General features: G+C 43.4%; 3 protein-coding genes across 3 annotated transcripts in view; 1 reads left to right on the forward strand and 2 right to left on the reverse strand.

Annotated features, from left to right (window-relative positions):
- Positions 1 to 17270, forward strand: part of LOC128837730 (E3 ISG15--protein ligase HERC5-like) — a 45024-nt gene extending 27754 nt beyond the window's left edge. The window contains exons 18-24 of the mRNA XM_054029131.1: positions 6200 to 6343; positions 7167 to 7333; positions 9358 to 9424; positions 9644 to 9726; positions 10596 to 10779; positions 14930 to 15029; positions 16701 to 17270. Of these exons, the coding sequence (XP_053885106.1) occupies positions 6200 to 6343; positions 7167 to 7333; positions 9358 to 9424; positions 9644 to 9726; positions 10596 to 10779; positions 14930 to 15029; positions 16701 to 16915 (960 nt within the window). The 3' untranslated portion in view covers positions 16916 to 17270. The remainder of the gene's footprint in view (positions 1 to 6199; positions 6344 to 7166; positions 7334 to 9357; positions 9425 to 9643; positions 9727 to 10595; positions 10780 to 14929; positions 15030 to 16700) is intronic.
- Positions 1074 to 1609, reverse strand: PIGY (phosphatidylinositol glycan anchor biosynthesis class Y). The gene has a single exon (XM_054029130.1). It carries the CDS (start codon positions 1607 to 1609, stop codon positions 1394 to 1396), a length of 216 nt encoding a protein of 71 aa, XP_053885105.1. The 3' UTR covers positions 1074 to 1393.
- On the reverse strand, positions 1677 to 3204 carry PYURF (PIGY upstream open reading frame). Its single transcript, XM_054029129.1, has 2 exons — positions 2938 to 3204; positions 1677 to 1818 (listed from the first exon to the last, which is right to left on the reverse strand). Exons 1-2 carry the CDS (start codon positions 3153 to 3155, stop codon positions 1677 to 1679), a joined length of 360 nt encoding a protein of 119 aa, XP_053885104.1. The 5' UTR covers positions 3156 to 3204.
- Positions 17271 to 25023: the final 7753 nt, after the last annotated feature.

Raw genomic sequence — 25023 nt, forward strand, 5'->3', positions numbered from 1 at the left:
CATCTCATCCATGGTGTGCGGGAGGCCATCTCCAATAGGGACAGCAGCAGTTAGTCTCTGTGGCCAAGTCAGTTCTTGGCCCCTAGTGCTGTCATGGAGATGACTTGTGTTGTACAGACATCAGTTTGCCTGGCCACCACTTTCACATACAGCAGACTACCCAACAGTCATAAGGAGGTGACCTAGCAGTGAAAGAGCACTCCATTGGATAGTGCTAATACGAGTTTGGAAAATAGAAACCTATATGACCGTATCATCCTGTAGTGAGATCTAACAGCAACCAATGGATATTTTAATAGGTCAGATTCTGAGCCCTTCTCTGCTCCCTTTGTACTGCATTTCCACAGACAGCATAGATCTGGCAAAGGGCTGGGGAGAGGGTATGGTTGCTGCATGCCGCACTGCTGCTATCCCCAACTGGTAGGGACCTTTGCCAGTTGGCACAGGTTCCAGGAGCCCCCAGGCTACTATCCCATGGATAGGTGTACCAGCTCTGCTATCCTGGCAATCATAATAATGCCTATTTCAGTAATGACAAATGCCGTCTTCGTTTCCCCTATAATTTAATTAGGGGCATTACTTTTCACTTCCCCATCTAAAATTAGACCTATAGCTTTACAGGTGCATAAATGGATGCCACCTCCAATGTGGCTGCATTTCAGTAGTGACCAAAGAGCTCCTAATATAGAGTCTGCAAAGCACATATGGATACAAGTTTGATGTACACCTCTACCTTGATCTAACGCTGTCCTTGGGAGCCAAAAAAAAAAAAAATCTTACCGCGTTATAGGTGAAACCATGTTATATTGAACTTGCATTGATCCACCGGAGTGTGCAGCCCCGCCCCCTCAGAGCACTGCTTTACCGCGTTATATCCGAATTCGTGTTATAGCGGGTCACGTTATATGGGGGTAGAGGTGTATTATACTCTATTTCGATAGCCCAGTAAGACAAATGCATTCCACTGCAGCCATCAGTTCAAACCAGCAAGACAACTACTGCATGACAGTGCTGCTTATTGAAAGAGGCATAGTGAAACTCACCCTAACCTATTTAAAATAATTCATCTCAAGCAGTGCACAACGTTTATTCTTAGCAAAGAGACACAACACCTTTGACAGGCTAGTAGCATAGCCTTACAACACACCCATCGGTTTTGATGGGACACACTAACATGGAGGAGGAACAAGAGAAAATGTTATTTAATTATCTCTCTTAGCACTAATGAGGCCATTGTGCATCAAGGCTTGTGCAGAACATTACATTTTCAGGTGTCATTGGGAGATTAATAAAGACCACCACTAATGCTAGACCATTGCAACTGCACAGAATATAATATTAGGGTGTGGGTAGGCCATAAGGTTGGCAAGTCTACTTTTGTGCTTTTGCCTTATTAGTTGTGTCTAAAAAGTTTAATACCCATCCAGGTCCAAAGATGAAAGAACACGTAAACTGGTATGGTAATGGGAAGAAGCAGACTATAGAAACACAAGCTGGTTGTGCTGGTGCAGCCCTCTGGGAACTTTTCATCCACACTGGCTGAATAAAACAGACCAGCTAAGGACAACAGTGGCACAAGTACAGTTAGCGTAGGCAGTGACAGGAACATTTTTCCTTCCCCAGTTACTGTAGGCGTAGGTTAGTCTTCAGGTTTTGTTTTTAATGATAACAGCTATCTAGGTTTGCTTCGGTTCTTCATCCTGGGCCTTTCTGTCAATCATCCTTGCGGCCTGAGGGATCATATTAGGAATGCCATCAATGATTGGATATGCGATGCCCAGCTCTTTGTTAATTAGTTCATTGGTGGATGCTTCATACCTGATCAAAAAATTTAAAGAATTGAACAGTAGATACAAAGACCTGGGTTTTTGTTTTGTTTTTTAAGATTTTGGGTTGAGTTGTTTTTTTTGGAGGGGGGTGAAAGACAACTGAAATCTCAACAGAAGTATGTAGCTGGAAACTATGGAACTAGTAGAATTATCATAACAGAAAGTAACCAGGACACATTCTCAAAGCAGGAAAACATGCCTTCAAATAAAGATACTATTGAGAATGGAGGCAGGGTGTGACTCTTCATTACAAAATTTAGAACATTTAAATTATGAAAATGAAAATTCTCCTTAAGTGCTTGGGCACCGTGCAGCTGGGAACTAAGATTGTGTAGAAAATGACATTCAACTCAACTGTACTTCACATTGATGTCCTCAAGGCTATTCATGGGGTACTTTATGATTGTGTTTGTGTATGCAAAGGAGAAAGTGTAAATATAAATTATGGCAAACTGTAGCTTCCACAGAGCACATGTGCTTGTCATGAACCTTACAGGTTACTTTCAGTTCCTGCCTTTTGCTGTATTTCAATTAATTCTAGTAGATATAAATAGCATGCTCATGGAGGGAAATAGGTAAAAATGGAGGGAGAGCCTGAATGGGTGTGACACACACACACACACACACACCCCTTCCATTGTAACTCGCTTCCCTCCCCCGTGCAGATATACAATTCAGTTAATGAATAGCTGCAGAAAATTGGAAGTGAGTGACCTGCCAAGATTTACTTGTCGGACGGTGTAGGCTCTCATTCAGATTAACTTTAGGGGTGATTTAAAAACCAGCTCCTTTTGTGATTAAAGGCTACTGCTGTGTTTTTCCAACAGGATAGTGAAATTTCGCTCATGCTTTGAAATCAGCCTCAGACAAAATTGTTACTGTTGGTTAAAATTTTATCTCTAAAGAAGGGTGGGGGGGGGATTAGAAGGACACTGGAAGTTCAGAGGGCGGTGGGTTTGTGGGAAAGGGGAGGAGAGACTATTCCCTACAGGCAGGGATTACTGGGCACAGTTCCCTGGCTTGCATCATGCAGCAGGTCAGACTAGATGATCACAAGGGTCCCCTAAGCTCTCTGAATGCGAGAGAAGGGGAAGGAGGCTGGCCTCACCTCAGTGGTTTCTTGGAGAGCGGGCAGACCAGGAACTCGAGCAGAGCCGGGTCCCACGCCTTGGGCTGCTCCTGGCCCTCCTGCCCGTCCGAGGAGTGTCTCGGGGCTGCACCCAGGAAGGGTCTGTTAGCAGCAGCTGCAGCGCCTGCTCCCACGGGCTGGGGCTGCCTGCACAGCAGCACTGAGGCGAGGGTCCTGCTCACATACCGTCCTCGCATGGTCCTGCTCAGCCACCGCCGGGCCTGCTGCTGCTGTGTGCTGACTCACAGGGCCAGCCGCCTCCTCCTCCTCTCTGCAACGAGTTCCTTCCTGTGCTGCTGGCTCCAGCGAGTCCCTGTGCAGCCTGGGTGCTTGCACTTTAGTTCCTAGTAATCAGCCAATACTGCATTGCTTCTGAACTGTGTTATTTATAGCAACTGCTCTTTGCTTATAGCAACTCATCTTTCCTTTCAGCCACGCTGAATAGAGTCAGTTATCACTTTCACTTGGTTCGCCACACTATCAGCTAATTAAGCTATTTCTCCTACGGCTCGGAAGGCAGAAACTGTGGTTTCTATTTTCTAAATACTTGGAGACTCTCAGATACTATGGTGGAGGTACCATAATAGATTAATGGATCAACAGCTGTAGTATTTTAATCTCATTCTAAAACAACGAGGAGTATAAATCTGTTAGTCTTTAAAGTGCCACCGGACTCCTCATTGTTTTTGTGGATACAGACTAAAACGGCTACCTCTGATACTTAATCTCATTCTAAGCATTTCCCTTGGCAGTTCAACCAGGTATACAAGCTGAGGCTACCGCGATTTGTGCACCTATAGGAAAAGTTACGCTCCCCAAGAGTTGACAAATTGTACTCGTGTGGAGGGGTTAGGGATACTCCCTTGTTGGGAGTTAATTTTTAGTCCATTTTTATTTTTAAGCTCACTGTGATGAGGAAAGAATTTGTTGAGTTGATTTCAGTGGGACATTGGAATTTCTTTTGAAATCTCACTTGTTCAACATATTCCAGCTTGACTGCTCTAAACCTTTGTTTTCAGAGGTTTATAACTTGCTCTGGAAAAAATGGTTCCAGTGGGAAACTGGAAAAAGAGAATCTAGGGCATTTTAAACTCAATTAAAAAACAAAAGAAAAACAAACAAAAATACGAAATACTTAGTGTCTAATGTCATAAAAATAATAAGACAAAAAATATTACATTTTGGCAAGTGAGCTTCCCCATAGCCCGTATTTTGACCTGAACACCTGCTGACATACAGAAAAAATCTAAACTCCCCAAACTGTGTCAGCAAATGCCCCAGACAGTGCAGCACTTGCTTTGATGTTTGATGTCACAGAGCTGCCCTGCCAGAAGAGGGCACTCTACAAAATATTTCAGTAATAGTATAAAAGGTAACTGAAGCACATGGAAGCCACATGTGCTTTCAAATGTGGACACGGCCACTGGATTTTGTAAATGCTATTTACTGCTGCTATGATACAACAGGGATGGAGCAGCAAAACACAACTGGGAGGTGAAGTGGAGGAGCAAAGAGGGGAAGGGAATGCATGGGAGAGATTGGAGGAGTAGAGAAGTATATTGGAGAAGTAGAAAAATGCATTGGGGAATAGAATGAAAGAACACTTCAAAGAATGCACACCACAAGAGAAAATGAGAGAGAGAGAGACTGTATCAGGCATGAGAGAGCACAGAATAATGGGAGTGGGAGACTGAATTTATTACAGATGTTCATGGGGACATTTCCTTGGATTCTTTTACACTTTAAAAGTTGGGGCCTATGTGACTGCTATACATGCTATAATTTTTTTCATAAGAATGTCTAACGCTCATTTTAAATTAACAAAGTATTACATTTATTTACACAACAGTCAGGCTTAGCTGTTAAGGCAAGTCCTAGCCGGGTAATTATTTCTATCCAGGGGTTCTGAGATCATCAGAAACCATGACCCAAAAGATCATGTGATTTATTATTGTCGCTAAAATGGCAAGAAAGAATTACAGTTTTATACAGCAATCCACATTTGGGGAGTATAAAGTTTTCTGAGAACCGATATACAAATGATGCAGAACAGTAAATACACATAATTTTATTTTAATGGCATTGTGTGTGCATGTGTGTGTTATATATAACAAATATCAGGGTTTTTTAATGCAGATATGGCTAATATTTAATTCATGGCATTAAAATTAGGTAGTACCAACTGATGTCCACTAGATGGTGCTATGCTGTTTATAAAATAAGGTTTAAGCTCAAGCTTCTATGCTTTCCAATGTTCTAAAACTACCAGTAGTGTTTTCTGTAAGTGAATGTATTGTTCTTGAAAGGGGCAATTTGCACTGTGGCTTTATGCACAGTGCCTGCTGTGTGAATAAGCAGGAGACAACTCTTTCCAAAGCTAAGTGAGTGTTGAACACTACTAAGTCAGAATGATAGCCTTTTCCACCCGCTTGGCCCTGATGTAAATAACTGCACAGGTTGCAGACCAACAGTGATATAGATCCTACAGGTGAAATCCTGTCCCCATTGAAGTCAATGGGAATGTTGTCACTAATTTTTCTGGGGTCAGGATTTTACCCCTCATGCATACTAACATTCAGATGTGGCTTATCGTCATTAAAGTGGGTGTCAAGAGCTGTCTGTCTGGCATCTTTCAACAGCACTAAAAGCAAATATTGATGAAGGAAAGTAACCTGTGAAAACTGGGCAGGGGAAGAATTAGAGCCTTGGATTTAAGGTTAAGGATCTAATTTGTCAGATTATGGTACCAGTACCAGTACTGCCAACTTCAAGCATTCAAAAAGATCATGAGTCAGGCCCCCAAAATTATTGTGAGTCTCACAATAAATTTATGGTTTCAGAGTAGCAGCCGTGAAGCCCACGAAAGCTTATGCTCTAATAAATTTGTTAATAAATTTATGACAGTTGACAACACTGTGGTATCACTTATACCTTTTCCTTCTTCTAGCTCCATCTCCTGTCCGTTATAACAGATGATGATCATTCAAGGGTAAACACACTGAGCGTTTCATGCTGAACAGCCACCGCAGTTATGGGTATTCAATTTGTAATTGCCACTTCTGCAAACGAGGCCCCAATCCTGCAATTTCATATGCATTGACAGTCCCTTGCACCTGCATCCAGCTCACTGCAGATTTCAGGGCCCAAGTAACTGCCTAGTGCTGGGAGGAGTTGTGCAAATGATCATTTCAGTATGGACACAAGAGCAGTGATTTTGTTGGGGTCTTTTGGGGCTATTCAGGTGCAGTTCATTGGAGAACAAGGTATTGATGACGGAGGGTTGTCCCAGGAGTTCTTCACTATCATTACAAGGGAACTGTGTTGTCCAGAAGCACAGATATTCAGACATTTTGAGGACTCCATGCTGATTTGGTTCCCCTCCCAGGTGAGTTATTAAGATGATACTATTTTTTAACCTCACTTAAAAAAAAAAAAAGTCTCTTAGCTGGTATTTCCCCATATGACTGTCACCCCTTCCCCCCCCCCTTCACGTTTTTATGAACTGGCTCAGACTTTGGGTCATGTCTTCTGTGAGAAACAGACTTAGAAATGCTGCAGGTCTCCCTGTGGGCAGTGCTTGGGTTCCACTGAGCAAGCTCAGCCTCCATTAGGGGAAATCCTGGAGTCCCACCAACAACCAGATTCTCAGTTAAAGGAGTTTCCAGTTCATATTTTGGGCCTCAGAAATGCTTGCTCCTTTAAATAACAGGCATAGGGTTCTGTATGTATGCAGTTACTTCTTTATTTACGCTTAAGGCATGTTCTCTGCAATCAGGAGGTGTGATTGTAGGACATGTAGACAAACATGAGCTACTTTTGAAGCTAGCACAAGTAATAATCACGGTGAAGCCACAGTGGCACGGACTAGCCCTGTCTGCCCAGGACCCTGGGCATATACTTGATTGGGTGTCATCTGTGCTGCCGCAGCTTCACTGCTATTGATACTCAAGCTAGCTTTGGTCTAGCAAGATCAAAGTTAGCTCAGGTGTATGTACATTTGCTGCAATCACACCTCCCAACTGCAGGTTAGACATAGCTGTAAGAGAGTGTAAGTGACTCGCCCAGGAACTCAGCAGCAGAATGATGAATACAATTCACGGATCCAGATGCCCAGTCCCCTGCCTCTAGCCACTAGACACACTCCCTCCCCACTATACTAAAAAGTCAGTAATAAGGGGTTTGTTTTGTTTTTTAAACACACAAACTAGGTACCAGGAAGCGAAGACACCTTTTCCCTGATTGGCACTCTGTTTGGAATGGCACTGTATAACATGAAGATCGCTCCCTTTCATTTCCCTCTAGCTCTGTACAAAAAGTTGCTGGATATTCCACCCACTCTAGAAGACTTAAAAGAGCTGTCTCCTACAGAAGGGAGGTATGATAAAACAATTTCCCAAGCTTTGTGCCATGAAATAAAAGTTGGGGGGGGGGAGAAGTCTCCTACTTTGTGGTGTGCATAGAAACCACTAAAAACAGAGCTAAATGCAGTTATTCAAGTACATGCCTTCGATGAACCTATAATACCGTACTGCTTTTGATATGATAATTCTAGGACATGGACATGCTCCAGCGATGAGACACTCAGGGTACGTCTGCCCTGCAAGTGGATTGCTCCCTCTGTCGACAGATCATGTCCACATTGGGGACACCATCATCGACAGGGTGAGCAATGCACCGTGGGTACGTATCCCACAGTGCAGTGTTGTGGGAAGGACGAGCTGATCGCTGGGCATTTTGGGATTCTCTCCGGGTTCTCCCACAGCCCCTCAGCTGCCAAGAACAGCATCATGAGCAGCTCTGTGAGCTCTCCTTGCTGAGGATCAGCAAAGCAGCCCAGCAGTCTGTCCCCCTCCCCCTACAGCAGCAGTCTGCCTGCCGCTATGTTCGTAGTGCAGTGCAGGGCAGAACAGGAGCATTCCAATGATTTGCACTTTGCTTGTTCCCCAGACAGAGCAGCACACAGATACTTCCTGGAGCTTTGAAAGGGGAGGGCGCATGCCTGCAGGGCAGCAGAGATCAAAACACTGAGCAGAGCAATCAGGGCAGGCATTGTGGGATACTGGCAGAAGCCAGTTCTGTTGACGAAACAAGCGGCAGTGTCTACACTAGCTCTTTGTCGACAATAAAGGGAGGGGAAAAGACAAAAGGCTCTCGTAGCGGTGGAAGCTTTTTGTCGCCAAAGATTTTAGCGACAAAAGTCCTATTGTAGTGTGTACACTCTTGCTGTTTTGTTGCCAAAAGGCAGTTTTTGGCGACAAAACTTGCCAGTGTAGACAAGCCCTAAGAATGTTGTTGCCTATAATTTAGACCTGACTGAAACAAAGATGCATCTCCTTTAATAGTCCCCTGATTGGTGGGTTATAAATTTCTGTTGTGATTCCATTTTAACCAACTTAAATGTTTAGTATAACAGAAGTATTTCTCTATGCTGTGATCATGTCAGATGTGAGAAACTCAGCTTTGGTTGCGTTAGGTTTTGAATAAGAGATTTCAGCTATGTACAGCAGGAAATGGTGGTGGTGATTCAGTAGATAGCGTTCTTCTCCTCGATTCAATTTTGAACTGATGCCCTATCATCACAGATGGGGATACTGTGATGCTCATTCTGGCTGAGAAGCAAGAGACCGGGATCACAAAGATGGCACGGCATTTTATTTTGTTTGTTTTTTAATAGCATGTCTATTAACTCCAGTGTCTTGGACAAGTTCCAACTCAGTTACTTGCATTCTGCCTACCCAACCTCCTCCCCCTGCTGTTTCACTTCTTATTTCACTGACTTGCACAGCACTTATCACCATGGCAACTAGGTGCTTCACACAAAAATTAAAAAAAAACAAGCAAAGCATGAATTACATCAGTGAACCAAATTACTAAAAAAATCTTCACTTCCTGTCTTAAATTGCTGTGTGGTGCTGCTCTGCACTACAAAATAGTTCTTCTCTACCATCCCCCTGGTCCATGATGGAATTCTCTTTACTCAGTAAACATAGCAGCCTCAGGCCTTGATTCTGCACCCACTTACACATGTGAATAACCGTCAGTGGGACTATTCACGTGTGTAAGGTTATTCGCATATGTAACTGTAGGATGGGGGTCCAAGGCCCCAGCCCTGCAATGACCTGGGTGCAAGCTGACCCATACATCTGCAAGGAATTCCTTTAAAGTCGGGGGTGGGGGGGAAGGGGGGCTCTATTCAGGCCACATGAAGCTCATTGCTGGATCAGGCCTGAAGTTTATAGACCAGTTGTAGACCAATTTGTGGCTCATTCAGAATGAACGGTGCTAGATAAGGTGTAAGACATAAAATACGTGTATATGTACGGAATTAGAAAATATTTTGCTAACTTGCACTAACAAAATTATTTAGAGTCTATTTCCATATTGCTTCTTGTCTGACAGCAGTCTTCAAGAAGTCCTGAATGAAGACTGTGATGACATCCTTGAGGACATGATGATAGATTTCACAGTAAGCCATTATCATCCTACTTACGGGGCCCAGCTCTGCAAACACTTATACACAGAGTAACTTGATTCATGAGTGGTCCCATTGAAATCAACACAACTGATCATATAAGTTAAGTCCTCACCTTCATAAGTGTTTGCAGTATCAGGCTCTGTGTAAAGAATAAGAATGGTATGTGTAAGCCAGCATTCAGTTTTTTTACTTTGCCTTTGACTGTTGTAGATAATGAAGGAACAAGGAGGATCTATAGTTTCCATTGAACTTAAAGAAAATGGTGCAGACATTCCAATCACAAAGCATAACAGGTAGTTCTCTCTCTCTCTCTCTCTCTCATACACACACTTTTTTTTAAGCATCTCGTGTTTTAGTTTCTGTCTTGGAAGAGGTATAGATTTATATATGTATTGGTTTTAAACTGTAAGATTTTTCTCATGAGCGAAGTGTTTGTTACATAGGACAGAAAGATAGTTGGAAGTAAAAGTCCATTAACCTTACAGTGTATCAGGGATAACCTCAACACAGGGGTAACTGGGAGATGATAGTCTTTGGTCTGTGTTATGCAGAAGGTCAGAAATGGTCCCAACTGGGCTTAAAATCTCTGAATCTGAAAGCCGTATATATAATATTTAAAATGGGTAGGTGGTAGAGAACTACCATTCCAGTGAATTATTCCTATCACAGATAAAAAGAAGACTCAAACTGAGTTAAACCTGTATAAATCCAGAATAATTCTGTTAACTTCAGTGGGAGTTACTCTGAATTTATACCACTGTAAAACAGCAGAATATGGACCAGGGATCTGTGTTCATAAATGTGCATACAGCACAAAATAAAGAATACCTACCATGTCTTACTCTGGGACCCTTGGCTACTACTATAATATAAATAATTAATAAGAATGACCTTAAAATGTATAAAAATAGCACAGAAAATGCATTCATGGGGGTGACTGAATTGACAGTCATTTGTAGTGGCCATTCCTGTTTGTTTATGTACACAAGTAAACTTACTGAACTCAGTGGGATGGCTACACATGTGCACAAAGTGTCTTGCATGTGTTGGATTAAGGCCACATTCAGGAATGAACTATTGCAGGTTTCCCCTTTAAAGTTGCCTCTGACTCTGTTTCACTAAAAGCAAGAAATCAGTAGCATTCGGTTGATTATTTTTGCAGGAAAGAATACGTCAATGCATACGTGAATTATGTGTTCAATGAATCGGTAAAGAAGCCATTTGAGGATTTCAGGAATGGGTTTTTAAGAGGCTGTCCAGCTAAGAAGTGGAAGCTCTTCCTTCCTATCGAGTTCCTGACTGTTTTCCGTGGACATACAAAATATGACTGGAAGCTGCTGGAAGAGGTAATGCAGTCCAGCAGAGCATGCGCCTGCTTTACTTGCTGAATATAGGTTCCCTGTCTTCGTTCTTTTGTTGAGTACAAACCTCATGAATGAGAGAATAGACGGTTCAGGGGCCTGGTAAGAGATGAGGGGCTTTTCGCTTAGGTTCACACCAGTGCCCCAATGTATTGTTCCTAGTGGCTACTAGTCATTTTGGGGCTAAACAGGTTGATGATATTCCTTTAAATTCTTTTGGGTTGTGCTATTGTCTCATTTTTAGTGCTTGGTAGCCAAAGAAACATGATCTGGAGGTCCATGCTGCAGCATACAGCACCGAGCATGCTTTGGGCACTCCAAGTAAGACAGTAGAAGAGTGGTGCCTCTGCTGACTCTGTGTATGTACAGCATCTAGCGCAGTGGGGCCCCAGTCATGGCAGGGGTCTCTAGGCATTACTGTCATACACATACTAATAACAATTTTCAGAGCTGAACCCCTACACTCTTGTTGGATATTCGCCCCATATGAAAGAGGCCCCGTTGGTTTTCCTGGTACCACTTCTTAGGATTTTTTTTTTTTTTTGAAGAGAAGAATTAGAGATGGGCCTAAAGTAATACCTCATATCTGACCTGAGTCCTTCCCTCCCACCACCTTCAAGCTGCGAAGTGGGCATGTTAGAAATCCATACCCAGATCTGGATCTGAAATGTACTACACTCCCCTCTGTATAGCTGGTTGAGGCAGACCCTCAATTAGAATGCCCTGAACTTCTGTGTTAGTGCAGGGGTGTTAAAAATCTGAATTTGGCAACTAGGGCCTGTATGTGGATGGGTGGAAGTGCTGTGCAAAGGTGGAAGGCAGCTTGGGTGAAAGTGATCATGAAAGGATAGAGTTCATCATTCTAAGTAGTGGTGGGAGGGAAACAGCAGAATATTAGACAGTGGACTTCAAGAAGGCAGACGTTAGCAAACTCAGAGAATTGGTAGATAAGATCCCATGGGAAGCATGGCTAAGGGAAAACAGAGTTTAGGAGAGCTGGCAATTTTTTTAGAGAGACATTATTAAGTACACAAGAGCAAACTATCCCAATGTATAAGAAAGATAGGAAGTATGATCAGAGACCACCATCCTGGTTTAACCAGGAGATCTTCAATGACCTGAAACTCAAACGAGTCATACAAAAAGTAGAAACTAGGTCAAATTACAAAAGGATGAATATAAAAAAAACCCATCAACACAAAATATAAGGACAAAATTAGAAAGACCAAGGCAAAAAATGAGATTAAACTAGCTTGGGACAGAGAGAGAATAACAAGAAAGCATTTTACAAGTATATGAGAAGCAAGAGGAAGACCGAGAACAGGTCCATTATTCAACAAGAAGGGAAAGACCGAAGTGTTAAATGCTTTTTTTGTTTGTCTCAATTTTCACCAAAAAAGTTAGCCGTGATTGGATGACTAGCATAGTGAACATCAGTGTAAATGGGATAGGATCTAGGGCTAAAATAGAAAAAGAACAAATTAAGAATTACTTAGACAAGTTAGATGGCTTCAGGTTGGCAGGGCCTGATGAAATACATCCTATGTTACTTAAGAAACTGGCTGAAGAGATCCGAGACATGAGCAACTATCTTGGAGAGCTTGTGGAGGATGAGAGAGATCCCAGAGGATTGGAAAAAGGCAAATATAGTACCCTTCTATACAAAGGGGAATATGGACAACCCAGGGAATTATAAACTAGTCATCTTAACTTTGATACCAGGAAAGATAATGGAGCAAATAATCAATTTGTAAGCACCTAGAACAAAATAAAGGTGATAAGTAACAGTCAACATGGATTTATCAAATATGAATGATGTCAAACCAACCTAATATCCTTCTTTGAAAAGGTAACAAGCCTTGTGGCTAGGGGGGAAGGAGCAGATCTCAACTTTAATAAGTCCTTTGATATTCTCTCACATGACCTTATAAACAAACTAGAGAAATATAGCCTAGACAAACCTATTATAAGGTGGGTGCATAACTAGTTGGAAAAGAGTACTTGGAGAATAGTTATCAATGGTTCACAATTAAGCTGCAAAGGTATATTGAGTGGGGTTCAGCAGGATCTCTCCTGGCTCTGATTCTAATCCAGGGCCGGCTCTGGCTTTTTTGCCGCCCCACTGCAAAAAAGCCTCCCACCGTCCACCGCCCCCAGCGGGGAGCGTGGCAGGGGAGGGCGCCGAGCCCGGCCGCGGGCCCACTCTCCCTGACTGGCCGAAGCACCAGGGGGAGGGCGGCGAGCGAGGCTGCGGACCTGCTCTCCCCGACAGGCCGGAGTGCCGGGAGAAGGGCGGAGAGTCCGGCCGTGGCTCCACTCTCCCCGACCGGCCAGAGCACCGGAAGGAGGGCGGAGACCCCGCCGTGGCTACGCTCTCACCGACTGGCCAGAGCGCCGGGGGGAGGGCGGAGAGCCCGGCTGGGGCTCTGCTCTTCCCGGTGGCCAGAGCGCTGGGGGGAGGGCGGCGAGCCCGGCCGTGGCTCTGCTCTCGGGCCGGAGCGCCATGCCACCCCCCTCCAAGTGCCGCCCCAAGCACATGCTTGGTGGGCTGGTGCCTGGAGCCGGCCCTGTTCTAATCAATATCTTCATAAATGATTTGGATAATGGCATAGAGCAGCGGTTCTCAACAGAAGGGCTGCGGACCCCGTGGTTAAAACCCAGAGCCTGAGCGCCAGCACCTGCCGCTGGGTTAAAGCCCCGATCCCTGGCACCTCCCGCGGGGCTGAAGCCAGGAGCAGCAGGGCTGAATGCTGGAGCCCCAAGCCCTGGTACTCCCCACGGGGCAGAACCCTGAGCCCATGGGCAAAGTTGGGGGGACACAGGAGGGACACAGGTTGGAGGCGGCAGCTGCTGCTCTGGCTGGTGCCATTGAGCAGATAGCCAAGGTGTTCCCTTGTCTCCTGCTGCTGCAGAGGGTTGAAACGTCTCCTCAGCTCCCAGCCCCCTTTGCTCACGCAGCCGGTAAGAGCCGTCTGGGCGGGGGGACCCGGCTCCATGGCTGGCAGAGCCCTCGGGGAGCAGCTACCGCAGAGGGAGCCCACCTGGCACACAGCACCTAGCTACACTCCTCCCTGTACCCTGAGCTACCCCCCTCCCTGCACACAGCCCCTAGCTACACCTCCCTGCACCCTGAACTATCCCCCTACCCACACACAACCCCGAGCTACCCCCTGTCCACACACAGCCCTGAGCTACCCCCTGTCCTCACACAGCCCCTAGCTATCCCATTTGCACACAGCCCCTAGCTATACCTCCCTGCACCCAAGCTACCCCCCTACTCACACAGAGCCCCGAGCTACCCCCTGTCCTCACACAGCCCCGAGCTACCCACTGTCCTCACACAGCCCCAAGCTACCCCGTCCGCACACAGCCCCGAGCTACACCTCCCTGCACCCTGAGCTACCCCCCTACCCACACACAGCCCCAAGCTACCCCCTGTCCACACACAGCCCCTAGCTAGAACCTCTCCCTGCACCCTGAGCTACCCCACAGCCCCTAGCTACCTCTCTGCACCCTGAGCTACCCCCTGCCTGCACCCTGAGCTACCCCGTCCACACACAGCCCAAAGCCACCCCCTGCCTGTATCCTGAGCTACCCTCTGCCCGCACACAACCCCTAGCTACCCCTCTCCCTGCACCCTGTGCTACCCCCTGGAATACTTTGTCCAGTTCTGGGCAGTGGGCACCATACTTCAGGAAAGATGTGGACAAATTGGAGAAAGTCCAGAGGAGAGCAACAAAATGACCTCTGAGGAAAGACTGAAAAAATTGGGTTTGTTTAGTCTGGAGATGAGAAGACTGATGGGGGACATAAGTCTTCAAGTATGTAAAAGGTTGTTACAAAGAGGAGGGTAATAAATTGTTTTTCTTAACCATCGAGGACAGGACAAGAAGTAATGGGCTTAAACTGCAGCAGGGGAAAATTAAGTTAGACATTAGGAAAAACTTCCTATCAGGATAGTTAAGCATTGTAACAAATTACCTAGGCAGGTTGTATAATATCCATTATTGAAGGATGTTAACAACAGGTTAGACAAATAGCTGTCAGGGATGGTCTAGATAATACTTAGCAAGGTGTCTTCCAGTCTTACATTTGTAGATTAACTTGGCAGGTCTATTTTTATTCTCTTTGACAGAATACAAAGTACGAAGATTATGAAAAGTCTGATCAAACCATCAAGAATTTTTGGGCTGTGTTTCATGAACTCCCAGAAGAAAAGAAGAAGAATTTTCTTGGTAATAAAACAGGCACTTTAAATAATGCACTAAATATTATTCCATCTAAGGCTAATATAGAGCCAGTGGAGGTGATGGGTCATGAATCAGCATGCAGTTGAGGCAGGAGGTATTTGATTAGCTTCACAGCAATTACCTCATGAGAGTATTTGACTGAGTATAAATGGAAGAATATCTACTTAATTCTTCATCAGTGTAACCCCATTGACTTCAATAGGATATAAATGAAAGAATGTGACACTGGATACTAGTAGAATAATGAGCTACAGCCACAGCAAAAAATCAGGTAGTTCTGCTGGAAATATTTTAGAAGTATGTGTTAGTGGTTAGAGCAGAGGACTAGGAGTCAAGACTTCTGCCTTTTTCCCCCAGCTCCCTCTTTGATTGGATTAATTGACTTCATAGTAGAGCTGGGTGCAGATTTCTGTTAAAATATTTTTTCCCAACAGAAAATGCCATTTCTACAGGCAAAACTTAAATTTTGCTGACACTCTTTGATTTTCCAGGAAAATCTAAACAAAATGTTTTGGGTCAGGTAGACCCCAATTGAACATTTTGATGTTTTTAAATGAATCAAAAGGTTTAGTTTCAGGTCAGTTCAGCATTAATCTCTGCTCATCTGAGCGGCCCTAGAGCATTATGGAATATGTCGTTCAGTTGCCCCATGCCCCCATTTTTTTTTTTGGGCAAGTGCTCCCTGGCTGGACTCCCATGATGCACCATAATGGTTCAACCAATGGGGAGACTGTGATGCATCATGGGAAATGCAGTTCAGACAGGGAGCCCGGTCCATAGAGGAGAATGGGGGCATTACACACTTGCACTACAACTCCCATGAGGTGCTGTGACAGCTCGGGAAGGCCCCAAATTAATGTTGAACCAAGTCAAAATGGAACCTTTTAATTTGGTTCACCAAACCAAAATGAAATGTTTCAAATTTGAGAGTACTGAAACATTGAATTTTTGATTGAAAATGTTGAACAAAATGTGTAGACATTTCCTAATTGAAATGTTTATGAACTTTACAGTCCATGAAAAAAATTGAAATTTGGACTTTTTTTCCTGATTTGGGATGACAACAAATGTTAAAATATCAGAAATTCCCCACAGGACAGAAATTCTGCTAGATTTACTAATTAATCTCTCTCTCCAAGGTATTTGAAGACATCTATCACCATAGTACCTTACTGCAGGATAACCATACATAGCAATTCCCGTGTGTCTTTTTGTATTTAATTTTATAAATTTTGAGGTGAAATTGTGGCACAGCTCAGAAGGAGGGGGCATAAAAGAGATGGCTTGGTCGGGGCCTAAGAGGAGTCCTTAATTATGGGAATGGTCCTTACTGACACAAGTAGGCCCTGCTTTATCCAGAATGTTGCTGGATCAGGTTCGTAGTTTTTAAGCACAGAAAGCCTAGCCTAGCCTTTCTAACTTAAAAAAAACTTTTTGATTAAAAAAGAAAAGGGATCATGGTCATTATAAGTCGGCAAGTAAAAGGATTCAAAATACGCAAGTACACTAAGTGTAAAACAAAAAACACAAAACAAGTAGCTTATACAATTACTTGTATATTTACTTTGTGATTCTCTGCCCCCTTCCACTCCCCAATAATATTATCTTTGTGTGTTTTCTGTCTGTATCTTGTTGACTTTTTTTTCCTCCCCTCAGCTTTTCTGACAGGAACGGATCGAATCCCTGCCGAAGGGATGAGACATTTTCAATTCACTATTGCAGACTTTCAAAAAGAAAACCCAGACCTTTTCCATCCTATTGCCAATACCTGCTATCACATCTTGAAGCTCCCAAGATACAGCAATGAAGAGATCCTTCGGGAAAAGTTCCTGAATGCCTTAGAGTTTTATGAAAAATTTAGCCTATCATAAATTGTGGCCAAGAGCAATTTAAAAAACATTTTTCATGTCTTACTTGCAATAGTCTTCTATTGTTAGCTCTTGTGGGAGGAGAAGCCACCAAATCCTGTCTTTTATTTGTACTTCACCTTAAAAACATTCAGATTCATTCATCCATTGGGATTGCACTTTAACAAAGGAGGTGATTCTCAGGCCTGCAGTCAAAGTACCTAACATTGTAGAACAGGTTTGTAAAAAGACACTGAACTAACTAACCAAATGCAACATTGACTAAACAAAAATGTATTATTGTTATTGGTTAAATGACTTTTTCCCTGCATAATCTCTTACAATGGATATAAACTCTGTGTGTGTGTGTGTGTGTGTGTGTGTGAATATATATATATATATATATAGAGAGAGAGAGAGAGAGAGAGAGAGAGAGAGAGAGAGAGAGAGAGTGTGTGTGTGTGATTGATTTTGTGATATGACAGGTGTATATATACTAGATAGGAATTTCAAAGGTACCTAATGAATTTAAATGCCCAATTCTCCTAGAATTTCATTTGGATTTGGGTGAATGAGTCTCTTAGGTTCCACTGCAAATCCCAGCCTTAATATGTATCTAAAGAAAACGTTGTAATTAATTATATAATGGTATATACAATAGGTTGACAATGTATATAATAGGTACCTTTAACTTGAGTGCTACCTAATGAACTGCAGTGTTAGGCAAAATCACCCTCCCGGTTTTAACTCTCATGCTTCCTACATTCCCAGCATTTAAAAGAATCTTGCTGTTTCACAGATGTTTCTGGCTGGGGTTTTCAAAGGAGCATAAGGGAGCTAGACACCCAACTCCCAATTAATTCTAATGGGAAATGGGCAACTGACTCCTGTGGCCACTTGGAAAGTCTCCAGCATACGGAGCGGTCTCCACATTCAGCGAACAAGAGGTTCATTGGATGCTGGGAGGAGCGGTTGGTAAAGACAGTGATGACTCTGTCACTCTACAGTGCTCTTATTTGACATGGGCCTGATTACTCGGCAATATAAGTCACTATCTTTGCCAGTTGCAGAAGCCTGAATTGTGTTCACATGGTGACCTCAAGAAGCAGAGATTCTCCATACTTTGTATCTTTATAGAACCAACACACTGTCAATGCATTCTTAATACACCTCTACCCCGATACAACACGACCCGATATAACACGAATTTGGATATAACGTGGTAAAGCAGTGCTCCAGGGCGGCGGGGCTGCGCACCCCGGCTGATCAAAGCAAGTTCAATATAACGTGGTTTCACCTATAACACGGTAAGATTTTTTGGCTCCCGAGGACGGCGTTATATCGAGGTAGAGGTGTAGTAGTCATGCCAAGGGGAAAGGAGGATGAAATTTCCACTGATCAGAAATATTAGTGATGAGTTCTCTAGCCTTACCCACTACCTAAGGGGGCCTGAACCTGCAAATTCGTACTTGACTGAGCAGTCCATACTCTCACAAGCACTGCCTTTGACTCCCCCAAGTAAGAGTTTTCAGGATCAGGACCTAACATGGAAAATATTTTATATTCTGTCAGTCATTTCCAGGCTTCGCTAAAAGCTATATTTTTAAAGCATTAATGCAAGGGCCTTGCATTCCCAACAAGCTGTAAACTTCTTATTTTAATGTAAGTAGTTTTTTAAAGAAGATGTGTGGTGTCCTAAGCAAATAGATTTCATTTTGAAAAGCACGATTTTTTAAAAATAAATGTCACTGCTACCATAAGTAAACTCTTAGGGTGTTTTACTGGCCCTTTTGCCAAATGTTGTGTTGAAATAAATGATAATAGGCTTTCATATTTACAGCTGACAGTGTTTTTCTTTGTTGTACAACTGCCGGGGTACTGTTGTGTTTCCTTGCTTTTCTCTCTTCGTAAAGTGCATTTTGAGCAGCGGTCACAATAAGAAGTGAAGGCTGAGCTAAGAGTGCTTAAGTCCATTATGTGCAACATAATTATGTTTCTTATCCAATTTCCTATTACGTTAGTAAGCCAGGTCAAGTCTGTTGCTGTGTGGTGAGATATTTGCTTTATACTGATATGTAAATCTAGGACAAACATTAGATACAGTATTCTTCACTTCCTGTCCTAAACTGTTCTGTGTTGCTGCTGGGTGCTGCACAAACCCGATGTTTTGCTCCAGAGGCAGCTGCATTTCAGTGATAAGTCAGGTGATTCCTGTATAGGTCTGGCCCCACACTCCCTTTGCTTCTGTCAATGCAGAGTAAACTAAACTCTTGGATCTGAGTAGGGTCACAGGGGGAGCACCAGCTCTACACATGCCTCCAGATTCCCACAGAAACTTCTCTGTGGGACAGGCAGGCCTGGCTATTCTCTTTGGCATCCTGCTCCTTCCTCCTAAAACTGTAGGCCAAAGCAAAGCAAGTGCTATATGTTGTGATGCCTCCTCCCACACATACCCCCTATAGGAGTTTGAGAGAGGAGCAGCGGCTGAAGTCCCTGGCTCTGTCACTCCTAGAGGAGATAGGTTGCCATGGTGTTGTAGGAGGCAAAGTGGAAGCCTGTGATGAAACTGGCAGGACCCTGTGCCACTTTTATACACTGCACTTTCTTTCATCGTAGTGAGGAGATTTAATTGGGATGAACGTCCTGCAATATAGTATTCCCAAATCCTAACCAAGCTGGGACTCCCACTCAGCTTTCCTCAAAGCACCACCCCAGGCCAGCCTGCCGCTGATCTGCTTGTTTCTTTCCTTTTATATTTTCTGATTCTACACTAGGGCTTGGAAATTCTGAGTGATTGTAAGTACTGTGCAACTATACGAAAGAGGTTTTCTGTTTGGATTTCACAGTAACCCGTTGCAGATTAAATGATTATAGGTTTATTTGCAGCATGCAGGAATTTCCTCCAACTTGTATGATGCAACCGGACATGAGAGATAAAGCCTGGAGTAACTTGAAAGGTTATTTTTAATTCATCCTCAAATAAGCCCTAATCTTATAAAAATAGACTCCCTTACAAACAGTACTTTGGGCATCAAGTTGTGTCTACATTACAGCTCCTGGATACATTACCACCAAAAAAAAAAAAAAAAAAATCCAGAGAAGCTGAACCTATTTTAAGACATTAATTCAAAAAAGTCTGTGTAGGCCAGAGAAAGTGTATGAAACCCAGATTAGAAAGTGTTTTTTGAGACTCTTCTTCCTGTCTGAATGTCTGATTATCACATTTAAAGAAGCCTAATGCTGTTTGCAGAGAATAGCTGGTTTTGTCAGGCATCCTTTTAGAACAAAATCTCCTTGGAGTTTCTAGGTCAAGATAAGCCAAAGGGTGTGAGATGTGCTCTGTGAAGAGGTTTAGCCAGGGGTGGGGAATGGATGTTCTGGAGGAAAGGCTGTGAAGGGCTGGCAGAGAGCCACTGGACCACTTGCACACACAACTACAGCTGCAGCACTGGTTAGCATAACCTTGGCTTTGCTGTGGAGATCCTGTACGGGATACAGGCATAATAGCCTGTCACTCTTGGTAAATCTCCCCCAAAAAGGAGGTAGCTATACCATGGAAGGAATACAGAAAAAAAAAAACATAACTGGGTTCATTCCCTCCAGTGACAAAGAGACTTATGGTCAGCTCAGGGTTATTACTCCCACACAAGATAGCTCTCATGCACGTTTATGGATGATGGGTGAATAATGTCTGGCTTATGTCAGACAGCATCTTCTCCCATTAGATTAAGAGTTCTGCCTTCAGTCTATTTCCCCCTTCCCCCCCAACTCTGGGTCATTCTTACTTTGAGTCACTTGCTGGCTGACAGATTCCTCCAGGGACTAGAGACATCAGCGCATGTCTGCCAAGGACCATCTATGAGAACTATAATAGAAGTTTTTAATCTGCCTTCATTCCAGGTCTAAAACCTTTCTGTTCCAACATGAATATAAGGCTTGTTTTATTTCTTCTGAGACAATGCAGGGACAATATGGATGAGAAAAGGCCTGTGCACTTATGTGCTAAGACACTGTAAGGGGAAATAATTCCCAGGATTAGAGGCTAAATAAAGAAATATAATTAAAAAAAACAAAAAAACAGACAATAAGCCACCAGACACAAGAAATAATATTAATTTTAACAAGAGAGGACAGAGAGTGTTGGAAACGTAGGGGCCCAAATTCTCTGCTGCACGGAGTTTGTGTGTGGCACAGCAGAGGGGGCCGCTCCTTGAATCTCAGGGTAGATCTGAACCCATGGTTGGTTAGAGCAGCAACTAGGCTGCTGTAACTTATGCCAGCTGACTGCAGCAGTTGGAGCTCAATGCACTCTTGTACATCCGTGCCCCCTCACAAATCTTTCTCCCCCATTCCGCAGGAATTCTCAGCTAGCCAGATCTGGCTGCTTCCTGGCCTTTTGTGTACCACCAGAGAAAAAGCAAAGGGGCCAGAATGCACAAGAGAATCTGCCCTCTAACATATACCAGTTAATGAATGTTGGTGCTCTGATGTTTCTGTAAAAAGCTAGTAGAAGATGGGATGAAAATTACAAGCAAGGAGGAAAGCAGGCAAGAAATCTGTGAACTGACTAATCTGAGACAAACCAATAAAATGTAAAAATACGTGACACACACGCTGCGCCAGTATGGATGACCTAGCTGTCAATCTATCAAGCATCCAATCACACTGCCTAAGCCCTGGTACAAAATAAAGGATCAAATTGATTTAACTACAGAAGACTGCTGTTGTGCTGAACTACTCTTACCTAGTTGGATGGATTTTTTTTATTTGTCTGAAGTTTTCCTTTTCTGCCTGTGAATGGCTCCTACGTTCTTCAGTCCTCCATTGTGGCAAAGCTCATGCAAAGAGATGGGAATTATGCGATGATCAGAACATACACAGTATTTCTAACCCCAAATTTTGTTGGGTGCAGGAGAATGAGTCAGCCTGCACCCAACAAAATAACTGCCTTATAAATTAGGAGATTTTAAAGTAAAATCATACAATTTGGATAATTTTTCTTTATCTTCAGGTTTTGAGTCTTTAGGGTGCACTCAGGTCACATTCTCAAGCTTTTCTCGGAAAGCCCCAGTGCTAGAGAAAGCTGCTCTTTAGAAAAGGAAGCTGAGTCTCTCATGTCTTCAGTAGCTCGGGCTTTAGTTAGCTTGGGATTGTTCTGATCTCTTCTGGGAGTCAGTTCCCTAGTGCAGAGTCCTCTGTTAAAAAGCTCTGACCCTGCAAGCTGCACTGTGGGCCTCAACAGTTTCACCAGCCCTGATGGTTACAGCTGTATCGATGGTTCCTGGCAAGAAGGTCTTAGAATGCCCGCCCCAGGCTCCTTTTGGATCAGTTTTCTGCTTGATTTTGGGGAGTACAAACATACATTGTTTTTGGAATGATTTTAATATTACTTTCAAGTGATACTACACGAACGCTGGCATCTTTTCTCTTACTGCTGCATACTGAGAAAGCTGATCATCTGGCTAACCAGCACCTTTGTGCAATTGGCACTAAAAACTGGATTTAAAACGGGGCTGTTCCTCTTCCCTTCCCTCCCTTTTTTTGGTCATTTGGCTTCTGAGGGCAGGGATTGTGTTTTCATATTGAATGGACAGTAGCTAGCACTAGCAAGTTACAGCAATGAGAATCATGATTATTGTTTGGCTACTAATAACATGCTTAACTTTGCATGCTAGGAGTCAGGCCAGATTCTCAGCTGGTATAAATCAACAATCAGTTAAAAGTGCTACACTGATTTACATCAGCTGAGGATCTGCTAATCCAATGTCATGCTTCTAGGTGCAAGCTGATCATCACAGTAGTCAGGAAGGAACTTACCCCAGATACAGCATTGAATGATTACCTAGATAGCTATCAAGCTACCAGGAAGAGCATGTTGGTTAGGTTTGTGTGTATTTTTACTTTGCTTTGGCCTGCCTCTAAAGAATTAGGTATTAGCTACGGCTGAAGGAGAGCCAGAAGATTTAATGACTTGATGCAGTATGACATCTCCTATGTTCCTAAGTAATAATGACCAATCACAGACCAATGCTATATCTGCATGAAAATACAGCCTGCAACTATGAATTCCTGGGTCAAGAGATATGATACTCTACATCACCATGGAGACAACATGAGCCGAAAGGTAAAAAAATAGAAACTGTAACATTCCACAAACTATGGAAGGTCAGATTCTTAACTGGGCCAAATAAACCATAGGAGCAGAGGGAAGAGCACAAAAGATGTTTGTGGCTCCCTGATGCTGGGGCAGGATCTGCCCTGGCCAAGTCCCTAATGTGGTTTAGAGCAGCCTCAGGGCTTGTCTATACTTACCGCGTTGGTTCGGCGGCAGGCAATCGAACTTCTGGGTTCGATTTATCGCGTCTAGTCTGGACGCGATAAATCAAACTCAGAAGTGCTCCCCGTCGACTCCGGTAATCCTGCTCGCCGCAAGGAGTACGCGGAGTCGACGGGGGAGCCTGCCTGCCGGGTCTGGACGGCGGTAAGTTCGAACTAAGGTACGTCGACTTCAGCTACGTTATTCACGTAGCTGAAGTTGCGTACCTTAGTTCGATTTGGGGGTTTAGTGTAGACCAAGCCTCAGACAATTATTTTCCACCAATTCCTTTTAAAAACATAATTCCCTCAAAATATGAACAGTACCTGCTTGCCTCCCTAAATCAGAAGTTTCCAGCAGCTCTCCCATAACAGTCCTTCATGGATAGAAATCACATCTGATTGTCCACTTGTGCTGACAACTGTGTTTTTTTGCACCACAGAGAGGTCAGCCCTGGATCAGCTATTACTCAAGCTGGTATCCTGCATGGTAGGAGAAAGATGGTCTGGCCAAAAGTACCCAGGCTCTGGAGTATCTGTAATCCTACTCTCACATACAACCTGTCTCTTTTCCCCTCCAGGCTGGAAAATAGGTGTCCAGACTTTAATTGACTCATATGGATAAGAACAAAGAGAATTGAAATGGTATTTAAAGAGAACTGTAGTCTAGGGCTTGGAGCTTAGGAATGGAAGGTAAAAACAGCAGCATTCTAAACCTGCAGCTGCCACAGGCTCACCATATGCCTCCCAGAGTCAGTTTGCATCTTGAGAAACTGGTAGCCCGTTGAAATGAAGCCTCTTAGAGATCTCCCTATCATTAATGGTTGTCCCACTGCTGAAGGAGCATATTTCCTCTATAATAACTCCTATTTCACAGGGGGATTTAGAGAGTTATTTTAGTACCTATTTGTGAAGTGTTTTGAAGAAGAGTAGTGCTATTCAGATGCATAAGTAGTAGTATGATCACCAGATAAGTCACAGTTACAAATTCATACCATGTACAAAGATGGAAGAAGTGCAATCAACATTGGACTCTGAAACACACACTGAAGATACGTATCTATTGGAAAGAGCTTTACAGAATAGATGAATGCTGCTACCTCATCACCTTTCTTGAGCCTAAATTGAATTTGGAACAGCAACCCCACGTTGGGATGTGTTAGACAATATCAATTTCCTCCTCTTCAGTTGTGAATTCAACTCCAGATCTCTTAAAAACAGGCCAAGGTAACTAGCTTCTCTGGGCCAGCATTCCATCTGCAGAGCTAGTTAGCTGCAGTGAGGAATGCATTGTCTTAAGCTGATGGCTGTGTCAAGTATCCCTCCCCTCAGCTTAGGGTGACCAGACAGCAAGTGCGAAAAATCGGGACGTGGGGGGAGGAGGGGATAATAGGCGCCTATATAAGACAAAGCCCCAAATATTGGGACTGTCCCTATAAAATTGGGCCATCTGGTCACCTTACCTCAGCTTGTATGAAAACCAGGCTGTCTAAAAAGCAATTCACACTTGCATTTAAAAGCATCACTGTAATGTTTTAATTGTTCATGTTCATAATAGCTGCATGATCTCTTCAGAAGTGAGATAGTCAGAGACCTCTGCTAATTATGTTTCAGAGGTAGGGAAACATCCACAGCTTGCTGAAGACAATAATCCCTGAGTCAAGGTCTGGTTCCTCTGTAATGACCAGCACTGCTGGAATCTAATATATGTAGATTGATTTTTCAGAATTACATGTGGAAATATAAAAAAGAGTCAAACATTTCCCAGCATGTACAGCTCTTCACTCAAGTGAGGCTATAATAAATTATTAAGGACC

Source organism: Malaclemys terrapin, chromosome 5 (assembly GCF_027887155.1).
Source record: "Malaclemys terrapin pileata isolate rMalTer1 chromosome 5, rMalTer1.hap1, whole genome shotgun sequence".
In the NCBI taxonomy this organism is placed as follows: Eukaryota; Metazoa; Chordata; order Testudines; family Emydidae; genus Malaclemys; species Malaclemys terrapin.